Here is a 23594-nt window from a genome sequence, read left to right on the forward strand (position 1 = left end):
TCATTATTTGAAAGTGTTTTAACATCTTACCAATTTAAGTCAGTAATTTGGCCCAAAACCCAACCAAAATTATAAAGAAGGTTGTAATTAAACAGGGTATCACTTTGAATTGCTGTTGTCCTAATTCTAATATTACTGTGATATTAAAAATGGATTTTGGTAGAAGTAAGATTAGGTATTACCTGTCAGCATGTTGCACTCAAATGCCTGGCACATCTTGAATGGTATATTTCACACATTAGTGATCTTCCTTTACCTGACAGTAATAACCATTTCAGAAGTAAAAATCCTTGCCACATGGAATGTTTCTTGAGAATTTTGCACTTTAAGATTAAAATATTTTCAAATGGCTATCATGTTTCTTCAGTGTTCAGTTTCCTTGTCAATCATCTTTCCTCACTTTTTAAATAGAAGCTGTCTTTTTTTTGTCATCTCAATCCTTTTCTCCTTACATTTGCAGTTGTAACAATGCAGCTGCATCATCACATCAGAAATACAGTACCTGTAAGAGCTACCACATTAGATAAAATATAAAACTGAGATAGTGACATTTTTAATCATAACAAAGTACTAAATCCAAGTATTTGTGGCCCAGGGGTTTCATGCTGCTATGTTACAGAGATCAATACCTAGCTGAATGCACTGGACTGCAGCATTCCTCCTTCCTGGCTCAATCTCCACACTGACAACAGGCTTGGAGGGTTTGAGGGTGGCTGTTACCAGTGTATCAGCTTCTACACAGGTTTAATTGTGTAGGATATACAGAGGCTGTTCTTTCTCGGGGTACTCCCTGGAAAAGAGCAGTGATGTAACCATATTGTCACCATGCTTTGTCACATTGAAAGAAGAAGGAGAGATTACTTCCATGATCTAAGTCCTAGGCTTGTATGGATATATATGTGGAACAGTGGGACTGAAATTTTAAAACGTACATTTTAAGGGCTATTTAGTAAAAGTGGTTGCTAATTTCCACAATAATAGTTAATGATGCTGGAAAAAGAAATTTCCAAGTATGTGAAGTGTAGAGGGAAATCCTAAGAAAGGAGAAACAAAAGCTTGACTTTAAATCAATATGATAATATGCCATATCCCTTTAAGAAATACTATGGTGACATGCATGAATATAATAACAGATAAATTCAAATCTTAAAATTGGTCCCTAAACAGAAATTGCTGCAATGGTGATGAAAGTAAAGGCATCAAACTAAGTAAGTAAAACTCACTAACATCTCTCTTGCTAAAAGAAGTTTTATTCTGAAAGGAGTATTAAATTTCTGTAATCCTAAAAGAGATTTGTCATCTCTTAATATGTCTCAAAAATGGTAAGGAAGTAAAGAATTTCAACTATGGCTCTGAATTTTTGCATTTTATGAAAATATTTTGTTATCTTTACTTAGATTTACAGCCTGTTCAGCCTATAAAAATACTGTAGAAAAGAAGACGTTGCACTGGAGCATCTCCCATCAGCTGGTGAGATGATAGCCAAACTGCATCAGACCTCAACTGACAGGTACCTGGTGGAGCTTCTGCAGGAACCTCCAGGTTACAAGATCTTTACTAGCAGCAGCACTACCTTTCCATTCAGCAAGGGACCAATATAAATTCCAAGCATTCTCTTTGCATAGAAGCTATTCTAGACACACAGTACCTTAGCAAAACTCTGCTTTTTCAGTAATGCCGGTTCTGAAGAAAGTTTTTAAGTTAACAAAAAATTCAAAACACCACGTAGTAGACTCATTTAAAGAGCTTGATATACCAAAAAGATTTTGGAGGAAAAAGTGACTGGGAAAAGCAGTAAAAGAACACAGCATATGTAACCAAATGATATCAAGTAGTACATTTATTTCAGATAGTAAGTCAGCTTCTGACAGTGGGATGTATTACAATATAGTCTCTGAAGGTAAAGGATGGAAGGAAGGTCTGTTGCTCAAGATACTGAATGTTTGTACAGTGCCTAGCACAATGAGGTCCTGGTCCTTAACTGGGGCTCCTAGGTGCTCCAGCAAAACAAACACTTTAGGCTTTAGGAGATGGACTGCATGAGCACTTTTGAAATGGCATTCCACAACATGGGTTAAATGACACCTAAGCAGCAGATTTCACCTTTTAAGCTCTGCAAGAGTAACTTGGTCCAGCAGATCTTCTCCAACTCCAGTTTTATGATTCATCCTCCATCTACCCACCCACTCTGTCCACAGTTAAAACAACGTTCACTCATCCACTGCAGTTTGATGAGCCTCTAGGAGGAACGATCCATCCCACTTCAGTCACCACATATAAGAGGGCGGAAAAAGGAGCAGCTGGTCTCACCTTCCTCCACTCCAATAATAGACTCAGTGTCTGGCAGGTGCAGAGACTCAACACCAAGGCTGGGCTGAGAGTTCATGGACATGATACTCTTACTATGAACTGTCGATTCTTCCAGCAAACTGCTACCCATCAGTGACTCTATTGTGAAAAAAAGGGTAAAACAAAATTCTCATGATGTAATGGTACTGCAACATAAGATACAATCCCTGCCCCCCTTCAAGTCAGAAAGACTTCTTCCCTAGACACCTATTTTACCCATTCCTACTCTTTGAGCATTCAGAGCTCTAATGGATGCAAAATACTATGTTTATTTTTTTTGAACCTTACTATGGCAGGATCTCATGCAGGATTGGCTTTCTCTTTAAATAATTCACTTTGCATAAAAACCCAGGCTGCTTACAAGAATATATAACCAAGGGGAAAAAAATCCATGTAAAAAACCCCAACTAGATTCATGTTGATTTTGAAAACAATAAACATATCTGCTCCTTGACCACAATACAGAAATACACCTTTGTCTCCTGTCCTAGAAAAGTGGAGGGTGAGCAATCAATCCTCATCTCCAAGAGGAACAGACTTGTATTTCTTACTGGCCTGTGGTCTCATATTTTCAGGATAAACATCTTCCCTTCTCTTAGACCATCCCCTATTTTTTTTCCTGTACTTTCTCCCCTCGGTGAGTGTGCTCCCTTCCTTACCTGGCTGTTCTCGCTCCCTGCTGCCAGCTGCTCCAATTCGGGAGTGGTGTTTCCTCATGTGCACATTTCTGCTACCACTCTGGGAAAACGTCTTCCCACAAATTTGGCACTGATGGGGCTTCACTCCTTGGAGTAGAAGGGGAAAAAAATATCCCAAGAATTACCAAATTGGGAGTAAAAACTTCATCAACCAAGAAACTAATAGTACTGTTTTGAAATGGCAGTTAACACCACTGGTGATAATTATCAGTAAAAAACAAATGAGAAATATTCCTGTCTTCTGGAGAGCAATAAGCTTCTAGAACAGAAGAGTTTTAGGTATCAGTATTGTCAGCTGTTGGAAAACTCAAGTCTGAAGTAACAAGCCTTCAAGTCTGATTTATGAGAGGGAACAAGTTATTTCAAATCACTTAGTGACATGGAAATATTTGCTGTCCTACACCTAGAATAAAATGACCAAATGCAAGGAAGCAGAGGCAAGGAAGCTATCTCCTGCCATCACACAATGAATTGCAGCATCTGGTTTACATTACTGAGCAGAGACTTGATGATGACTTGTCACCATGACAGGATTTCCATTTTACACAGCAGTCTATCATTTTCACAATACACCCTGTATGCTGTCCAAAGCTGTCAGCTCAATGGCATATAAGCCAAGGAGAGAGGAAAGAAGAAGCATGGAAAACTCCATCCCAAAAATTATTACCACAATAATATCTCCCCTTCCACAAACATACCATATTCATCATGTGCTGATGATATTTAAGATAGCTGAATTAAAACAGAAGGCAGAAGCTTTGAGACACTTGCAAAATAAATTTCCATCTAAGTATGTAGTAGGAAAAAAATAAAGGAAAACCCTACTATGGCAGAAACCCACTCACGAGAGATTTCAGATTCAAATGGCTGTAATTAATACATAGAGTCTCTCTTTTAAATAAGAAAATGGCAGCTATGAAACAGATATTCAACTTCATGACATTTTAGGAACAATTTTTAAAATAATTAAAAAAACATAATTTCAATTTAGAACCAGAAACAAACCTAAAAGATTAAAGAGTATGGGCTACAGGCACCACAAAAGGTAAGTCATGAAACACTATGACCAGAAGTTCCATAAAAAGCAGGGTTTTTCTTAAGAAAAATCAAATCAATGTCCTACAATAAAGATCTTTTCTCAGAGAGATCACAGAATGTCAGATGAAGACTCTTACCTGAGTGGACAACCAAATGTTTCCGAAGGCTGGAGTATTCAGCAAAGGAGCGACCACATCCCTGTGCCTCACATAGAAAGGGTTTTTCCCCTACAAGGGAAAAGTAAATTCTTAGATTTTGGGATTACAACTTAATCTGATTGCTGAAGTCCCTGAGAACAGCCTGGACATCTCCACTCCATTATCCCTTTTGGCTTTATGTGTGTCAGAGTTCCATCAAAATTACATATATGCTTCCTAAGGCTTTTAAAGCATTCTCTTCACCGGCTTTCACTGGTATTATTTTAAAATATTCTTAGACCATAATTCACTGAAGTAGATCTTCAAAGTATATAAATACCAATAGAGTAATATAAAAGTACCTGAACGGTGATATATCTTCTATATGTAGTTCTCAACAACCAGCTCTCTGCTTCACACACTCCCAGGATCCTGTTCCCTTTCTGCCTCTCAGTGCCAAAAATCCCATAAACTGTATTTTCCTATCATATTCTATACTTTATTTCAGATCAGGCTAAACTTGCCAAAATCCTGTGTCAGTTGTTTATATTTACACGTGGAGGAACTGTAATTCAAGGCAAAATTTGTTCTCATAGGCTGAAATTTGTTATTTTTATATCACAGCTATTTTTGATTTGTCTAAATGATGGTAAATTGGAAGGTCACTACACTAGTGCAGCGCAATATAATTAATCTGTTTTAAACAGTCTCTTAATAAAGCCTTAAATAATGCTAGAGATAACTTTTGCCTGCAACATCCAACTACAGAACTCGATATACTATGTTTAACATTATGATTTCAAGTCTTTAACTGGACCCCTGTATAAGAGTAATAGCAACATCACAGGAGATTAAGCAAGCTATTTAAACTATTTTATTGTCTAAAATATACATAGTTCTTTCAGAGTAAACTTGTTTTTAAAGGTGTTTCTACTGTGGTTTTGCCTTTAGAAGTCCTCTCCCTACAGCTCATGTATTAGTTTCTTATCTACAATAGCACTCAACAGCTCCGAGCAAAACACAGCGTGTTCCAATTGGTGTTACAAAGCTGAAATATGTAGCAGAGTCTCAAACACTGATTGTACTTTCTGGCTTGTTATAAATATTTAAAATTGGGAAGAAGGAAGAAAAAAATACCATTGACTAAAGTAACAGCACACAGTTCCATCTATAAGAAACTCTTTATCTATTTACACCTGCAGTTTTATGACACATTTGGTATGATCAAACTCTTAATGGCACATTATCCATTTGCAGTTTAGAAAGTTGTTATTTATTCCTCCAGAAGCTACTACTCTGTTGGTTGCAGAACGCTCAGGGAGGATTGTGCATGTGTCAGCTGGGCCTATTAGCTTTATCCTGCACCTTGGCTGGGAGCTTTAAGTGCAAAAGAAAACTGCAAAAACTATGGCTGCTGTTACTATGCATTCAAAATTTTATTATTGGTATATATAATTTTTAACTACATCCCAACATCTGCCCCCAAACCATGTGTTCTAGCTAGACTGCATAATCTTCAAGATAGCAACCTTTTTCCATGTGTGTCTACAAACTACATACCATACGGCTATGTTTAAGTAAAGCAGAAGGCATAAACAGCTGCTGGCAGCCCACATAATCTGTGATTTCATTTTACTAGAGAGGCCTTGTGCTCTCACAGTTGCCAAGGTTATTTTGAAATGTTAACCAACAGTAATCCAATGCTACCTTCCTAGGCCATCAGGCAATCTCTAACAATATTCCAAGAAGCTTGAACTGGGCCATTTGTGATAACCTTGAGGCTTCAAAAAACTAAACAAAATCACCAGAATATTTGCTATGAACTTTGCTAACTATTAAATTGCTGGTCATTTCAGCAGTTACTAGTGTGCCTCTCTCAAGCAACTTTCTAGGACAAAAACACTTAAAGTACTTCATGCTGTTCTCAAGACTTTGGCTGCTACACCAACTTCTAAAAATACTGGCAAGGCAGGATCAAATTCTGCAGAGGAGACAGCATAAACAAACCATGTATAAAATACAGCATCTGAAATAAAGGGCCTCGTTTTATTTACTATAAAAAGCTGAGCATGAGTTGAAAGTACACAGGCTCCAGCACACAGGAACATCCCAAATTAGCATTAGCACAAACAGAGACGTTTGCACACCAAAATGCTCTTTTCTAATTAATGCTTTTTTCTAGTTTTCTTTGCTACTATATTTTTGCTACTCATTTCAGTGTATTCCTCATTTCCCTACATGTCCCAAATGTCATTCTATAAACAGCATAAGTAACACAAGCTACTCAGAGTCAGGCAAACGTCAGTACAGCTACAACAGTGTCCACAAGGATTCCACACTGGAGAAATATCTAAGCTATTGAGCCTTTCAGGAATTTCAATTAGCTTCTTTATAAAACACAATTACAGAAGTCACGTTCACTAACTATTCCCTTTCTAACAGCCTGGCTTCCCCCGTAAGAACACACACCCCTCCCTCCGTCACACAACTGGAGGAGGGGAAGGGAATCTTCAGAACATGGGTCTGAGCAGAGTACAGCATCACCATACAGTATTTGAAGGGTGAAACCTGTGTGAAACTACGCAGTAGAGTAAAAGAAGTAAGCAGTTGATTTATCTGACCTACAGACCAATGTGAATTGACAGAAAAGGGACATTAACGGAGGGCAAAGGTAAACAACATAATACTCTCAAAAGTTTGAGGACGAGGAGGAAGTGGTTTATTCCTCAGGAAAGACTCCACCTCTGCAGATCACAAATAGGTGAGGTCTAAAACACACCAGTGTGAATTCGTAGGTGGTTCTTCAGATTTCCAGCTGTTGTGAACTGTTTGCCACAGCCTAGCTCTGTGCACACAAAGGGTTTTTCACCATTGTGAGTTCTCATGTGCACCTTCAGCCTCTGCAAGACATAGAAACTTTTCCCACAACCTTCTGCTGGGCAGGTGAAGGAGCGGTCATTCCTGGAAAGCAACAAAATAGCTGTTTCATTACCATTACAATACTACAATGTATTTTTTCATGAACACTTCTTTTTTTTTTATTAAACATGAGCACCTGTTAAAAATACAAATATTCTAAACTGAACACTAACAAGGACCTGCAAATGTAATCTAAATCTGGTCAAAGTGCTTCAACATAAAGCAACCAACAGGCCTAGTATACATAAGAGTAATACCAGGTTTTCACAGCTTTTTGATGTCAAAACCTAACGTTATCTCAAATGCAGAGCACAGTTTTTCAAAGTCATAACAACATACAGCTTTATTCTGCTCACCGGTGTGTTTTCAGATGATACTTGAAGTGAGCTGGCCACACAAATGTCCGATCGCAGCCCTCAACTGTGCACTTCAGCTTCCTCTCCACACGAGATAAATGAGGAATGGGGCCAGAGTCTTTCGGCTGCCCATCTCCTGAGCAAAGATGAACATTTTCACCTGGAAAAAGAAAAGCCCACCAAAATCTAAAAACCTTACAGATTACTGTCATGTCTCAAATTTAATAGAAAAACCAGCATCATATACGATACAGGATTGTAAAGCAGGTAAGTGTCTGGCTACTAACTGTTTAGCATTGTCCTACGTGCTGCTGCACAGCCTGTAACAGGGATCAAACAAAGATCTGCAAACCTTACCAGGCCCATAAACTATTCCCAACAGGCCATCCGGATCAGACCAGCTACTACCAAATCAGGCTTATCACAAAAAGAAAAGAAATGCACCATAAATTGTAAAAATGGTCTCTACATGAATATCAACTAATCAATTTTAAGTATCAGCCAGGATAACTCTTTTTAAAAACACCTTAGCTAAAAATAAGAGATACTGCATTTGTTTGCAATTATTTATTAAAATAATTAAGTCCCAAAGCATATGACTAAATCCAAGTATGTATTCTCTAGAAAACTGATCTCCAAACTCAGTGAAACTAACAAGAAAGTATCATTTACAGTATGCACTAAAAACAGTCCCCCGAAAGTGAAAACAAAAGTTGAAAAACAAGCAGCTGCAGTGAGAAAGAAGATATTCTTTACGTGTACCAGAAGACAGGTAGACTAAAATGGAACAGCTGGCTCCGCTAAAGTTCATTCCCTCAGAAAAAAACTAAGAGCCTCTTTATATTGCAGAAAAAAACCATAGTTGTCCTGTATAATTCTGTCACTGATGATTTGAAGATGCCAGAACTGATGAAAAGCAAGAAAGAACTAGAGGAAGAAACAACCTGAAACTAGGGACCTTGTATGGAACATTCAACTTTTGAGACACAATCTGGGGATTTCCTACCATTATTGCTTGCTTTGGCATTCTTTGCAAGCTGTGCCCGAGTGGCAGCAATTAAACTGTCATGGGCCAATTCTTGAACTCGAAGGAACCACGGAGTACTGCTGTCTGTGCTATCGTGAGAGAGAAAGTCATTCCCAGAATCTTCTGCTTCATCTTGAACAAACACCAAGTGCTCTGCGGGAGATCCAAGCCCTAGGAAAGAAGACAACTTTGTGAAACAGAAGGATAATATAACAGAGGGAAATTTCTTTTGCTTCTCAGAGGCTGGTGTTCATGGCATAGATGGCACAGCTGCACTGAAAAAGTCTCCACTGACCTCTACCTTGTAGAAAGCTGTTAATGACTAAATGCTCCTAAAATATCCAATAATGCCTAGCAAATTTCATGATCTTTCCTCTTCATAAGCAGCAGGGACACAGTTGTATCTCCCACATTCTGCTGAGACATATCCAGCCAAATGACAAAAAGAAGGAGAATTACCTGCTCTTGTTAGGTTGAGAAGAATAAATGAAGTGCTATCACTGGGCTGGAGGTCTTGCAATAAACTAGAAGTCTCTGGAGTTGACAGAAGTTCAGGTGGTTTCTGTACATTCTGTGCCCTTGTCTCTTCTCCGTCAGGGCCTACATTTACCTGGAGACTTCTCAAGACAGCAGATGAAGAAACATCTTTGGAAGGATTAGTGTGACTTGGAGAAGTGAGATCTCTTTCATCATCTAGTGAGGAAAGTGAAACCAGAGTAAATAAAAGTATAAATACATTATGACTATGTGAGGATAGAATACCCTTTTTTCCAGAAGATTTTGTTACAAAGAGACAGAGTTTTCGCTAGGAAGGCCTTCTGCCTAAAAGGTAACTCTCTCAAAGGCAGTTTCAATGCTTTCTCACCCCTGCATACCAAGGGAAGTGCTCGGCCTCTCTCTCTGATAAATGAGAGGAGGAGAGAGAGAGAGAACAGTTACAGAAATGCTACAGGGCCGTTGTGGCCCAGGGAGAGTCAGGGGGTGGGGGGAGAGGGGGACTAGTGATGATAAAGCCCAGGAGCAGGAGATTTGCCTTTCCCCTGAGGCTCCATGCTGTCTTGCAGCACTGTGAAGTTTGTAAGTTTTAATGTCCTTGCCTCCAAAATAAACCTTTTTGAATCCTTTCCACTGCTCTGGGATTTTTGGGGAAGATACTTGCGTTTATTTTACCTTACAGACTAAAAGATATCTATGAAGTTATTTTTCTAGAAAAAAATAGAACTTGAGAGAGAACGGAGGAGCAAGTAAGTTTCTAACCAGTCAGAGTAAACGAGAAGTTTCAGCCACCCTTCTGAACTTGTTCCTCCATCCCTGGAATGTCTTATCAGCAAGAGGCAGTGGGCCAGAGTGGTGCAGTAAACATAGCTGTATGAAGGGCAGGGTCACAAAGATGTGCCACATAGATTTTACCTGGCAACATCAGTCTGTTGCATTCTGAGGTCTCAGTAACAGGAAGGAGGGAAAGACAGGTGATGTCTTTTGGTTCCGATTCCACCAGCCCTTGCCCCAGTGGAATAGAAGTATTCTGAACAAACTGAACCAGCAGCTGAAAAAAGATACTGAAGATTAGGTCAAGAGCAGCACAAATAATTTAAAAAGGTACTAAACTCAGTCAGTCCAGTAGTCCCAACTATCTTGTAGGAGACACTGACTATAATCCCATGAAAACACATGGAAGTAAATGAAAGCCTTTCAATTTCCATTAATGACAAAGAAGGAATTGTTTGTATTTGTCATCTCTGAAATACCGAAAAAATTCTCATTTCTTTAACATACAATAAACATCTCTGGATTATTGCAGACTAACCTGAAGACTATTTAGTCTATGTTCCTTTTTAATTATATTTTACCATTTGATACTTTACTATGCTCTAACCCTTCAAGTAAATGTGTTCCACACTCAGCCTTTGGTACAGGTATTTTTCAAATCATTGTCTTTAAATCCTTAAATGAAAGTTGGCTTTTTTTAAAGTAAAAAAAGCAATCAAAAGACTAGTTACAAAGATGTCTAGCTTATGGCTATTCAAAATAGGCATATAATGATCAGAGAAACAAGGCTGGGATGACAAGGGGGCAAACACAGACAGCCTTATCCGTCCCTATCAGCTACTCCTAAAACCATCAAAGATGGACAAACAACATGACTACTAAGGGGATTAACAGAAGAAACCCTCTCCAGAATACTACACAAAATAAGGGAAACTATTGCATAAGGATTTATAGGACTTAAACTGAGATGCATTCCCTGGGGAGGACTTTGGGACTGGACAAAAGATTTAAGGGATTGTACAGGACTTACTAGGTGTTGTTTAAGGGAAAGACCAAGAGCAGGAAAGGGAAGGGATCAAGATGGATCAGGGCAAAACAAACACAGGAAAATGGAGAAGGGAGGATAAAGAAAAGTGGCCTGTTGCATATAAGCAGAAAGTTGGTCAATTCAGTTGTCTGGTACAGCCTAATCATCACACTCCATCCTGTCTTCTTTAAACTCCACTCCTAAATACTTCCTCTGTGATCCCACTCTAGAGTGGGTCTCTAGTGACACACACTAGTCTCTAGCTTCTAGTGTGTGTCATATGCTAATGAACTCCAAGCCAGACTAGTTGGCAAGCAGAAAAAGCAGCATGGGGATATACCCCAAAGAAATCTGTGAAGGTTTTCTCTAGCCAGCAACCCTTGAATACAGGATCAGGCATTTTGTGCTGCCTGTGTTTACGTGGGTAAAGCTATGAGCACTCTGCCAGTGTTCATCTGTTTGGTGCCGCATTGTTTGGAGTCATATCTGTACTCTGTGTGTTGTGTGCATGCAACTCTTTTCAGATAGGTACTAAACCTCACTAGTGGCTGGATCTAAGATCAGAATTGAAAAGCTGCCCTCATGTTTCTTGGTGGGCCCAGGTCATTCTATGCAGCAGATTTAGCCATCCTTAACATCAGTCAGCTCTGGCAATGCAAAAATTACTTCCCACCTAACTCCTAAAAATCTCAAGTTATAAAAAGGAACCTGACATTTGAAAAGGAACAGGAAGTCAGAGAAACGCCTCTTCTTGCCCCTGAAAGTCTTCCCTTATTTAACCAAGTTCATAGCAGCAAAGCATGTGCCTTGTTTATTCATTCTGTCCCCTTTACAACATCTCAAGCTTTTGTCAGAGTACCAGATGTAATGCTGGACTACTCTCTACCTCAAAGGCATAAGACTCTCTTTTTTATGTTACAAGTGCCACAGCATTCCATATTAAAATATTCTGATTTAACAAAGGAAGTGCTGCTGGGAGTTAGGAGATAACACAGTCCAACTTTTGCAATGGACCAAACAAATTCTGTGAACGCTACAAGCTTTCGTAAGCACAGTCTCAAATCCCTCCCCTGCATGGAATTAAACTTCTGGAGACCAGAAAGGGGTCAGTTGTAATACACAACTGTAACACACAATTGTATTACACAGTTGTAACATACCAAGACACATACTTTGCATTTCAGCAGAAATGCTGCTCAAAAACTGTATGTAGGATCTATTTATTTGCTCATAAGTTCTGTCAAACAGACTAACTCCTACACTCACACCCTCAAATTTTTTTAAAAAACATAGAACAAAGAAATATGGAAAATAACAATATACCATAAACTTAGTCCTCAAGTCACTATTCCTTACCTCTAGGAAACCCCTTGACATAAAGATCCTGCATTCTGCTGATTCATTCCTGTAGCAAATATCAGCTTTTTGAGCTTCTCCTACATCATGACAAAGCCTCTTAAATCAAAGAAACTGTGAAGAAAACTTAATTGTTTGTGCTCTGATTTCTCTATGCTTATTTCCTCTCATGAAAACATTAGAAATATTGATGCTTCCTCAAACAGCTTTACCTCAAAGAGTTACTGCTGTCAGAACCCTGAAGCCTTAACAGTTCTGATTGGTCTCACCTGAGATGCTCACACTCTCTCTCCAGGGGCTCCTTTTAAGCTCAGCCTGGGCTACTCATTCCATTCCTGAGCTGTGTTGTAGGTTTACCTGTCTCAAGCCTTGTCTCCTGGGTGAACCTCAGATTTTTACTGCATCTGTGTCTCCAGCCCCATATCATGCTGCTCCTGACTGGACTTCGGATAGACTCTGGACCTGGTTCATCACTTTCCCTCATCCAGGGCTGTGGATTCCAGCATCTGTCTCTGCCTGCCATGCTCAGGTGCTGCAGTATTGCACCCTGGTCAGTGAGGGCACTGCCTGAGCTGGGATCACCCTTGGCTCCCTGCCCATCCTCCCTTAGGAGCAGCCTGTCATCACTGACAATTATGAAGGTACAAATTAAGTCCTGAAGCCATTCAGATGGCAATATGCCATTTGAACTATGACACAAGCCAGGCTGCATTTTGAAAGGTTAGAATTGTTTCATCTTATATCTACGATTATCCACAAGACCCAGTAAGAAGAGAGAACTATTTTTATGTTGTCAAAAAAAATACATAGGCAATAAGAGACAGTCCCTCCCCCATGCATTCTAATTAAGGATTAAAAAAATAGCAGAAAGGGGGTAAAAAAAGAGGAGAGTTAGGAATAATGAGCAACTAGAAGAAAGAAGCAGGGGACTAAAAACTGTGAGCAGTAAGATAGTTCTAAATTACTGGATTGTCTTTCATTTCAAAGCTGTTGATTAGCTCTACTGCTGCTTACTCTACCATAAAACACTTGTTTTATGGACTCTTTTATTTTCATACAAAAAGACCTAGATGAAACTTGCCTCCTACAGAAGGAAAGCTTTGCTTTAAAACTTCCACTTCCGACACAGCAGCATTAAGCCACTAGGGAAAAGCAAAATGCAGCAGCCACAAACAGATTCTCAGAAGAGGTCCTTTTAATTTGCTTCGTAAAGTAATAACAAGCTAGTATTAGAAGGGGGCAAATGAAGCAGAAGGAAACAAAAGGATGTGAATCATTCTTGTTATTAAAATTTGGAATAAAAAAACTTCACATAAACTACAGCAAACCAATCACCAACTCTACATCAAGTAATTCAGAGAAAATAAAAGTTTTCATGTTACAGTTTTATCTTGACAGATTTTTCATAAACCTTCCTGTTCAAAATCATTAAATACCTTTGTGGACAACTACAGCAACTGGAATACGGGAAAGAACTCATTACAAACATTGTGTCATACTTTTTAAAGTTTCTTTTAATATGGTTTTACAGCTGAAAGCAAATAGGAAATTATAAGGGTATCTGGTAATTGGCTATTCAGCACAGAAGTCTAGGAACAGCAGAGGTGATAAATTAAAAGCACAGATACACAAGCTCTAACAAACTGCTGATAAGAGAGTAACAAAATCTAGAACTCCTGGGACACTGATGGATGGGGCCATTACAGGAACAACTTGAGTGTGACCTTGAAAAAAATTCAACCAGAAACTTTGTAAGGAATAGGAACAATATCATCATAGGTTAACAGAACAATCCTCACAGGCCAAGAGCAAACTTCTTATGGGATACGGGGGAAATTCTGGGACTGGGTAAAACTTATTAAGATACCTTTAGTTGAGACCTTGGAAATGTAAGAAACGTATGGATGTTTAGGGGAAGGACCAAAGGGAGGGATCAAGACAGACAGGAGAGAAACAACCATTGGGAACAGATGGGGATGGGAGATAATATGGGTCGACTACATGCTAGCAGGCTGCAGGTTGCTGCTCTGTCTCATCATTGTGGTCTAACCCATCTTCTCAAATGCTTTTTGCTTCTAAATAGTTTCTGAGTACATTCATCTGGCTAACTTCACTTTGAACTAGTCTGTGAATAGAGGAAACCACAACCTGGAAGCCCAAGACCCTGGCCAGAGGCTGAATTAAAAAGCCCAAGGCCTGGAGATGGATACCAGAAGGACTTGAGTTTTGGCAAAGACTGGACAGGTGCATGACCAGGAACACGCATGTCAGCCAAGTGAGGACATATATGTGATATGCTAGCAGATTTCAAGCCTGGTTATCTGATAAATAGGGACAGGATTAGGCCATTTGTAGTCTTTCTTTTCTACATGAATGCCATTTGTATTTGAGAGTGCCACTAAAAGCACTGTCCTGCCATATAGCCATAGATGTCTGTACCGTCTATGTGGGCACATTTTTGCAGCTCAGGCTCAGCCTCACTTTTGTGTGTACCTGGGAACAGTCCACTGGTCTCATGTCTGAAGGACCAGGAAGGGAAGAATCTTGTGGATGCTACAGTTTGGCAGATCTCATCACCACATAACATCTGGCATCACAAACAGGTCCCAGATGGGCTGTAAGTATTCCCAAGATGGTGACTGTAAAATCCCTACATATGGAGGAGACTGATCCTTCTGCAAATATGATCAAAATGGTAGAATCTGTAATGAAGCAGACAGGTCATCCTGGGGCACCAGGAGAACTTAATGTACAGAATATTAACAGAACACAAATGGAGGAGGCTTTGCTCTGTAGCTAAGAGATTCCTTAGAATTTGAAATAAATTTTAATATTGTAAAAGGATATTCTTGACTTAGAGATTCAAACTTTATGGGCCAGACATGAATCATACAGGGAGAATCTATAAGCCTTGGAGGGACAAAACAGGCAAAGTTCGGCTGCATCTTGCTATAAAGAATTTTATTTTAGCTCTGCCATATCACCATCTTGAATATACCCTCCTTTACTTCTTTTGAAATACCACATAACTCTGAAAATTCTGTAAGTAATGAGGACACTGTATGTATTAAAAATGTAAAATATTTCATGGCTCTTGCCACTAAGCAAGTAATTGTCATCCCTGCTGGTCAACAAGAGATGGTTGTACAGGATGATTCCAGGGTCTGTCACTGAAAGCAGTGCTGAATGCCTGTGTTACCGAGAAACTTCTTATCTGTCCCTGACGCGAGAGGGGAAAAAAACCCCACAACAAACAACAAAGGAAAATCTGTTGAAAGAACTGAGAACCCCTGCTAGAGATCCTTAAAAACACAAACAAAAAACCCACTACAGAAACAAATGATAACACGGCCATCTGGGATGGATCAGGTTAAGTTCGTGTCCCGTAACAGACAATTCAAAAGCCATGAAGTGTTAGGCAGCTGCTTTGTTTGAAGTAGGAGTGGCTGGGAGGGACAGGGGAAGAAGGTTCTCCAGTACTATTGTTCAGATCTATCCTCCCACTGGACAGCTGGAGAGCTAAACTAGACTCCCAGAGCAGCAGAGACCATTAATCGATAACATTTCTGTTCTAAATGTAACCAGTGAACCTCTACAAAACAAAGAAGTCAAAAGAAAATTTAGCAGAGAGAGGAGAAAGGAGGGGTTGGAGCTGAAGGGTGTGGAGGGCAGGAGGCTTGTTAGCTAGAAACTGGGATGTCCTCCTGCCATACAGCCTCTGGGGAACTAATTAATTCACAAGAGTCTCTCCTTGTGAGGCACTGAAGAGGAGAGAAAGGATCTCTAAAATACCTCTCTTCACTCCCCTTTCAATAGCTGGTTCAATTTATAGAACAGCGTTGTAGTTCACTTGATTGTGCTAAGAGCTACCCCAGCAGCAGAAAGCACCTTGCAAAGGACCAGTGTGGTGGAGGTGGCTGGAAATACTTGCAATTGTAAAAAATCACCCTGAAGGCTTAAAGCATGCAAAGTGCAGATCTTATCAGGTCCCTGAGGAATATTTGTAATACAGCTTGGGGGAGCAGGGAAACCAGAGGAAAAAGCAGATCCACCTCCTCATACAAACTGTCTCCAAGCAACTTTAAAACTTTCTACGAAAGGAGGATTCACCTCTACTCAAGCATTAAATGTTTAAAGGCACCTTGGTGGCTTCTTCAGGGATAAAACCAGTAGCAAAGAAGTCTGTGCAATCTAGACATAGTGCTTTGATTGATATTATCTAGATGTCACACAAATACAGCTACCTCTTAATTAATACCATTCTCACATGGTAGGGTATCTGAAAGAACATTTGTGGCTATGAGAATTGTGGTGCCATGGTTCACCAGAGGATATAAAATCAGGACTGACTTTTAGAGATACTTGAACTGCTAGTTGGGAAAGGTGTAAAAAAGCATAATCTACCAGTTTTACAACAAAGGAGTACAAAATAGTTCTAAGTTAACTCTCAACTTATGTAATCAGAATCAGAAAAAGAGGGAGTGTATACATGGAAATGGATCAAAATTTGTAGTATAAAATAGCCTTGGTCAAGATTGAGAAGCATGGTTCAGAAGACAGCATTTACAAAAAGGATGTCCTCTGCAACAACCACTGTAGCTTTCATGCATCAGGATTGTTCTACTGGAGAACAGCCAACTCCTGTTCTGGGCTTGCTGGGAAGGAAATGCAACTCTGCTCTGGGGAAATAGGACTATTATGTAAACAAGCCTAAATAACAAATACCGTACTCAAGTAGAGAAAAGACAAGGCCCAGTTACAGCTGCTATTTGAGGAACCCACTTGCAGATGGAAGTAACAAAATTCCCCCCACCTTATCATTCAGAACTCGGGAAAAAAAAATGATAGAAAGTATGAGACATCAACAAGGCAAGAGAGAGAGGAACTCCTTGCAGGTCATGCTGAGACTACTCACAGCTACGAATTTGCAGCTACTTTTCCTGAACAGTGTGATGGAAGAACTTTGGTTGCTCTATTAAGAAACAAATGCCTTACCACATCACCTGGGCTGTAACAAATTACCAGCAAGTAATCATCATTCTTTTCAGAGTACCATTTTAAGGTGCACGCTGTATTGCTTATTGAAAAGGGATAAAAACAAGACTCAATAAAACCAATTCAGACTTGCAAACTTCCCCAGAAGGTTGTATCACACCCTCTGTTCTAGGACCTTAGCTGCAGAGGTAAAGCTGAGAACCAGAACAGCAAGGACACCAAGCGACACAATCCTCTGCACCTTTTAAGTGGGGGAATGTACAGGAAGCTGGCCAATGGCATTTAACCTGAAAGATTAAGGCAAGCAACAGCAGGGGCAGCAGGTGACTGTGTTCAATGTAACAAACTGCAGACACTTGTATCTAGCACATTACAGGCAAGAGTAACAAACCCAGAAAGCCTCAGAAACTGATCAATGGGCTACTGCTGAAGGGAAATCTTGAAAAGGTTCAACCAGAAATTTTAAGTGGTAAGAAACCATAATTGTCTTTGGTAATTGGAATGGGTCTCATAGGAAAGACCAAACTTACTATCCAATATAACAGAGACTGCAGGATGTGTTAAGCTTATTATGCAATGTTTAGGGGGAGGATCAAAGGATGAATCAAGGTGAGTAACTGAAGAACCAGTGGCAGAGGGGAGAGAAAAGACTAGTTGCTGGTCAGAACACTGCTGTGCCTGATTACTGCAGTCCCTTCTATCTACTTACTGAACATATTCCTAAATATTCTACCCACAAGTGAGTCCACTGCTAGTGAACTTCTGGTTGACTTAACATCAGTAGTCTACCATAGCCCAGAAAAAAACCAAAAGGATTCCAGCCAGAAACTGGCTAAAAAGCCCTGGCCCTGGGCACAAAGACTTTAGGCCTGGTAGACATGTGTGAATGTGAGTATGCACGAGTAGAGTGATGAGAGGGTATAGCTATAGTCCACTAAAAATCTACTGTTCATGCTTTAGTGTTTATCTCTTAGAGGTACTTTACCTGTGTATGTGAGGATGTGTTTGTGGCCAGCTGTGCATGCACACAGGTACATCACTGCAATTTATGCTCAGCTGTGCCACTGGCTGGACCTGGGAATGGTCCGGCAGCCTCCCACCGAGCAACCAGGATCCCCTGGGTCCTGCTGCCTACCATTTCTGCCAACTGCTTCATGGAAACACAGATACTTTAAACAACAGAACTGGCTGATACTAATAGAATAATTCAGACTCCCAAAACCAAGTAAAGTCAATTTGGTTTAAAGGGAAAGAAGTAGTCAATATGGTAATTTATTTTATTCTTGTAACAGAAAGAACACTATAATAGTGGGAAAAAATGTAACCTGAGAACAGGCAGGAGTATTGGCTGATACTTGAAACACCTGCAATATTCTTTAATCTTTTACCATTCAAATCAAAACATGGAAGCATTAGAAGATGTCACTGAAAACACTTAGAAAACTTAATATGTAAGCAGAAAACTGAGGAAACTCATTGAACTTTTTCTAAGTGTTGCCCACAAACGTTCCTGGAAACCAAACCCAGTTCATAATTGCTCACCTCAGGTTTGGATTCTAACTCATCCGATAACATTGATTCAAGTGTCTGATTCCTGCAGCTGTCCTCAGCAAGGCACAATTTATTTATTTTTTTCTTTTAGTTCAGAGAGAACAACACTCCCTGCTTATTTTCATACTTTCCTAAGTGTAAACCAGTGTGGTAGTCCTTCTGTGAGAAGCTGTGCTGCGCAAATATTCAGTTTAACCTAAAACAACAGAAAATGAAATATAAAGAAAGAGGAACTGAAAAGCAAGAGCAAAGAGTAAAGAAGTGAACACATGTTGCAAGTAACTGTAAAATATACTTTGAGGTACTGGGAAAACTCATTTACCAAGGCTCCTGGATTTCTGTTTTCATTGAGTCAACAAAATAACATCCTAAATTACTGTGAAAGTAAGTTTTAAAGGCTATTTACCACATTTCCTTTGCAATCGTTCATTTTCAATGGAAAATTGCATTGTTTGTTCTGGAAACTTGTGGGATCAACTGCAAATCACATAAATCATGCAAGAGACAAGGAGGTTGAATTCCCAGCCTTCAAAACAGTGGAATTATTCAAACTGTTGATGACAAGGGAACCATATACAAACCTGTCACCAGGAAATCTCATCTTTTCCCATCATTTGAGACCTTATGTTTCTGATTCTGTGATAAATCCTGGTGAGTCCACATAAACAGAAGCTATTTCATAAATACCTATATGATGCTTCTTTGGGCTAAAAGGGGGAAATGACAACAAGCTGTATCTATTTCTGCCTACCGAGTGTCCCACTCGGACACTGGCGGTGGGAAAAGAAAGTGAATTACGTACAGTTCTTTTCCCCTTCCATCACAATTACCAATCTATTGACTATATTAAAAAAGAGAACCTAAAAGCACTCCTTTGGCACTCAGGACACAGAGCAGTGCGGCATGGGAGCTTCACCTGCCGCGAGGGAACAAGACAGTACACACAGCGACCGCAGGGTAACTCAGCCTGCCGCACGCAGCGAGCCGGGGCCCGGCAATCCCCCCGCGCCCACCCGCTGCCCCTCGCAGCTCGCACCCGGCACGGCGGGCCCCAAGTGAGCCCAGGGGACGAAAGCCAGCGCTGCCAGGTCCAGCCGACCACGCTCCGGCCGGGAGGGCACGGGGGAAGCGCGGCGGACCCCCGGGGAGCAGCGCGGACAGGGTGGAGCGCCGCGGCCCGGCGGGGCAGGTGCCACCCGCCCGGCCCGCGGGCGTCCGGCCGCCGCCGTGAGAGGCGGCCCCGGCGGCGGGGAGGGGAAAGCTGGGCCGCCCCCCTCACTCCGCGGCGCGCTGAGCGCCCGCAGCCCGCGGAGGGCAGCGAGTCCCGGCGGAGCGGCCGAGCTGCCTCCCCGCCCGCCTTACCGGCATCTCCGCTGCCCGGACGTGACGGGCCCCGCCCGGAAGTGCAGCGCACCACCCGGGGGTGCGCGCGGCCCGCCAGCTCGCGCTGAGCGCGGGGCGGGGCGGCGCTTCCGCCCGGCCGTTCGTCGCTTCCGCAGGGAGCCGGCCCGGCACTGCCCTCATCCCCACAGAGAGAGGGGAACGGCTCTGTGCTTGGGCTTTCCCCGGTGCTGTTGGGATCATCGCCAGTGGTGCTTCAGAGTGTTTTGTTTTTTTTTTTTTTTTTTTTTAGCTTTTGTGGATTTTAGAAGTAGTGGTGTAGTAAATGTAGATTTTAATATAGCTGTATTATATCCCTTACTCTTAACATAATAGTTACACATACCCAACCCCATTTCTTATCAATCCCTCTAAATTCCGTTGCGTGTTTAGTCTTCTTTTCAAGGTAGAATTGCAAAAAAACACCCTAGGCCTGGACCAGGAGATATCACACAGACACAGCAACCTTCAAGCCCAGAACTTTAGAGGAGCTCCAAGGAGTGTACATGCTGAAGATGAAGATGAGGAAGAAGGGGTCCCAAAGACCCCAGACCCAATTCCCGGAGGGGCATGTCAGGGGGCAGAACTGGGCAGAACTGGGGGTGGACAAATCTGGGATTGATGGACGTTATTACAAAATCCTAGAACTGCTGTCTGGGTGCACGTGTGTCATGTGTATTCCCTGGGCCTGTAGGCTCATTAAAGGACCTACTCTCTTTATCTCATACACTAAATTGGCCTGGAGTCTTTTTTCCTCTGCACTCTCTTAAGGCAACACCAGGGCTGCAGGCTTCAGCTGCAGCCTGATTCCTCTTCAAATACTCTTTTTTGTATGGAGAGTTACTGTACCGGTGAAGATCATGCAGGAAGCTTATGGTCAACCTTCAGCTCCTCTTTTCTTCCACATAGATCAACACGGAAGACACATTAGTCCAGTTATAGCACATGTGGAAACACAGGTTTCCTACCAGGTTTCTGTTTCTGCTTTGCTCTGACTTTCTGCTGTGTCCATTCTTGTAGTTGGTGATGGAAAACTCCAGAGTTCACAGTAGCTCACTAATGACACATCCCAAGTTAGTAATTCCAGAAACATACATGTCTTCGAAATGTACCTAAAAACCAAGAAGGGACTGACTAATTTAAAACACTTGCACTCTGGTTTTAGCTCATTAGCCTTATTTTGGTATCTGTAAGTAAGCAGGACAGAGCACCTGAAGATGTTGGCAGCCTCTGGTCTTGATGTTATCTGCTGAATCCGTGACCTTCAGGTCCAGTAAACTTTAACTTTGCTATGGCTAGCCCATATCTTTGGAGCCACGTGTGATTCCTGGCTGCCATGCCAAAACAGCTGCTCGTGGCACAGTGCTGGTGCTGCTAAGCACTGAGAATCCTAGTGATAGTGAAGTAACCCAACAGGGGCTGTTGAGGCTGGCAAAATGTGGTTTCCTGAGGCTCCCCAGAAGCATAGCCCGTTCTGATCCATGATGGAGTGTGCAAAAACCTGCAGTCACTTCCTGGTAAATGACTGTAATCTCCTGCCTGTGAACTGCTTTGGAATGGTTTCCTCTCCCCAGCCCCTCCAGGATGTGCAGTATGGCTGCACTGCCTTTTAGAAAATTTTGAGTTGTAGCCTAAAGATTCATACATACAGTGTGGGTAGCTTGGTGTGCAGCTGCAGTGTGAGCTACAGTGTGAGCTCTGGGGTCTGGAGCCTGAGCCTGAAGCCATGAACTGCCGACCCTTTGCACAACAAAGGGCTCAGGGACCTTCAGCCCAGCCAGGTGACCAGACACTCAGAGACACAGCAGGAGCTGAGGACCCCCAGACTTTCCCTTTGTTCAGGGTTCCAGCTTGAGTTGTTATTTTGTTATTTAGTTATTGCGCCAAGATTAAATTATTTTAAAGATCTGGATGTCTGAGACTCTGCTGTGGGAAACCTGGTCTGAGTGTGAGTGTGCTGTGTGGGGGGAGTCAGGCCCAGCACCCATGCACTCGCTGGAGATGCCTGCTGTGAAGGCCTTTAGGTCCCAGCTCAGGTGGTGCATGTGTTACTGCCAGAGTGGCTCCTGGATGTTGCCCAGGAAAGCTTCCTTAACATTTATTATCACAGGCACGATCCCAGCATGCCACATTTGCTGATCCAATACAATTCAACAAAGGTAACCAGAAATGCAGAACTACTAAATTCATAAACCAATTATTCTTGATGCCATTTCGGTAATTCCAGCACTGAATCGTAAAGCTTGATTCTGTTTTACATTAAGATCCTCAGTAATCTCGGAAGTCCTTTGACTCATCATCAGCTCAACAATGTGAAATTGTTGAGTAGATATTAAAATACGGAGACATGTAGGCGCATCAGTTCCTTTCATTTGCATCGTTCTAGGCCAGATGAGTTTGGCTGCTTCAGAACTTGCTTTTTGACTGCCTGGGGAATTTTGGTGGAATCTGCAGAGGGAGTAGCACAGCACTTACCTGAGTTGCTTGTGGTGGTTCAAATCACCTGCACAGGTGCGTGAAGCAGCACTGCTCCCTGATGGGAGAAGTGGCTGGCTGGGAATTTCCTACAGTCTCACTTTCTCATTAACATCTGCCTCTCCATGATCCTTCTCTCTAATCAAGGACAAATGGAAGACTCAGTCACATTTGCCCCATGACCAAATTCAAGAAAAGACAAATGATACTTTTTTTCCCTCTTGCTGTGAGACAGTGAAAATGGCTACTCATGGAGTAAGGGGAGAGTGGTGTTTTAGATCTGGTTATTGATGAATCTGGTTATAATGGGGCCCTACTCTGAATATAAAGAGGAGTCTAGGCTTTATTTCTCTTAGCACATCTTCTGTTCTTTCATGTGTACATTTCTATACACTCAGATATAATGCTATATAAAATCATGTCCATTATTCCAAGATTATTACTAAACTTACATGTACGATTGCAATTACCATCACTTTCATGTTCAGCCTTTCCAGCATCAGCATGTAACAGACTTTTAAATTCTCCCCAAAGTCTGTTTGCACAGGAAAAATTACCTTTCCACGCTTACAGCGGATGTTGGCACGGGTGTTACAAAGCGGCTGAGACCTACGAAGCTCAGCCCACCAAGATTTGGAGGATTTCCTCCTGTTTCCCCCCGGGCTCGCACCCCGCACAGTCACATGTCGGACTCCGCCGCGCTCCGCCTTTCCTGCGTAGTCAGCGCGTTTCCCGCGGCGGCAGCAGAATACTGCTGAGGTAATTTCGCTGGCTGAAAAGTGTACGTGAGGTCCCATACGGGCCTCCGCGCCGCGGCCACCACACACCCTTCCCAAGTTTTCCCAAACACCAGGCGCGAGGGGTGGGGGGGCCCAGCGGGGTACGTCCCTCGCCTGCCCCCCCCGGCAGCGCCCGTGGAGCCCGCAGGGAATCCTGTCCCAAAGCCGCGCCCCGGACAGGAGGCTCCGCCGCACTGCGTTGGGAGTGGCGGGAGGGGCGGGGGCGAGGGGGCCGCGC

At 41.8% G+C, this 23594-nt stretch overlaps 1 protein-coding gene across 3 annotated transcripts; it reads right to left on the minus strand.

The window, feature by feature from the left end:
- Nucleotides 1–1814: 1814 nt before the first annotated feature.
- Nucleotides 1815–23420, minus strand: ZNF410 (zinc finger protein 410). 3 transcript variants are annotated; one of them, XM_027637968.1, is made up of 11 exons: nt 23135–23420; nt 22578–22715; nt 18714–18918; nt 9935–10070; nt 8984–9217; nt 8504–8695; nt 7498–7657; nt 7002–7183; nt 4223–4312; nt 3009–3134; nt 1815–2448 (listed from the first exon to the last, which is right to left on the minus strand). In XM_027637968.1, exons 3-11 carry the CDS (start codon nt 18744–18746, stop codon nt 2264–2266), a joined length of 1338 nt encoding a protein of 445 aa, XP_027493769.1. In that variant the 5' UTR covers nt 18747–18918; nt 22578–22715; nt 23135–23420; the 3' UTR covers nt 1815–2263. The 3 variants fall into 3 exon arrangements, with proteins under 3 accessions (XP_027493769.1, XP_027493770.1, XP_027493771.1); XM_027637969.1 differs by lacking the exons at nt 22578–22715; nt 23135–23420 and adding an exon at nt 20085–20174; XM_027637970.1 differs by lacking the exons at nt 22578–22715; nt 23135–23420 and adding an exon at nt 19759–19864.
- Between the last annotated feature and the right edge of the window lie 174 nt (nt 23421–23594).

This window comes from Corapipo altera, unplaced genomic scaffold (genome assembly GCF_003945725.1).
Source record: "Corapipo altera isolate COAL_440 unplaced genomic scaffold, ASM394572v1 23, whole genome shotgun sequence".
NCBI classification, from domain to species: domain Eukaryota; kingdom Metazoa; phylum Chordata; class Aves; order Passeriformes; family Pipridae; genus Corapipo; species Corapipo altera.

What these genes read in the sequence shown, in the direction of transcription:
- ZNF410 (XM_027637968.1), bottom strand. Translation starts at nt 18,746, where the DNA reads ATGTTATCGGATGAGTTAGAATCCAAACCTGAG. An exon ending in AGTTAGAATCCAAACCTGAG is followed by an intron (nt 10,071 to 18,713) that starts GTGAGCAATTAT and finishes ATCTTTTTTCAG; the next exon opens with CTGCTGGTTCAGTTTGTTCA. An exon ending in TATCATCTGAAAACACACCG is followed by an intron (nt 7,184 to 7,497) that starts GTGAGCAGAATA and finishes GTTGCTTTCCAG; the next exon opens with GAATGACCGCTCCTTCACCT.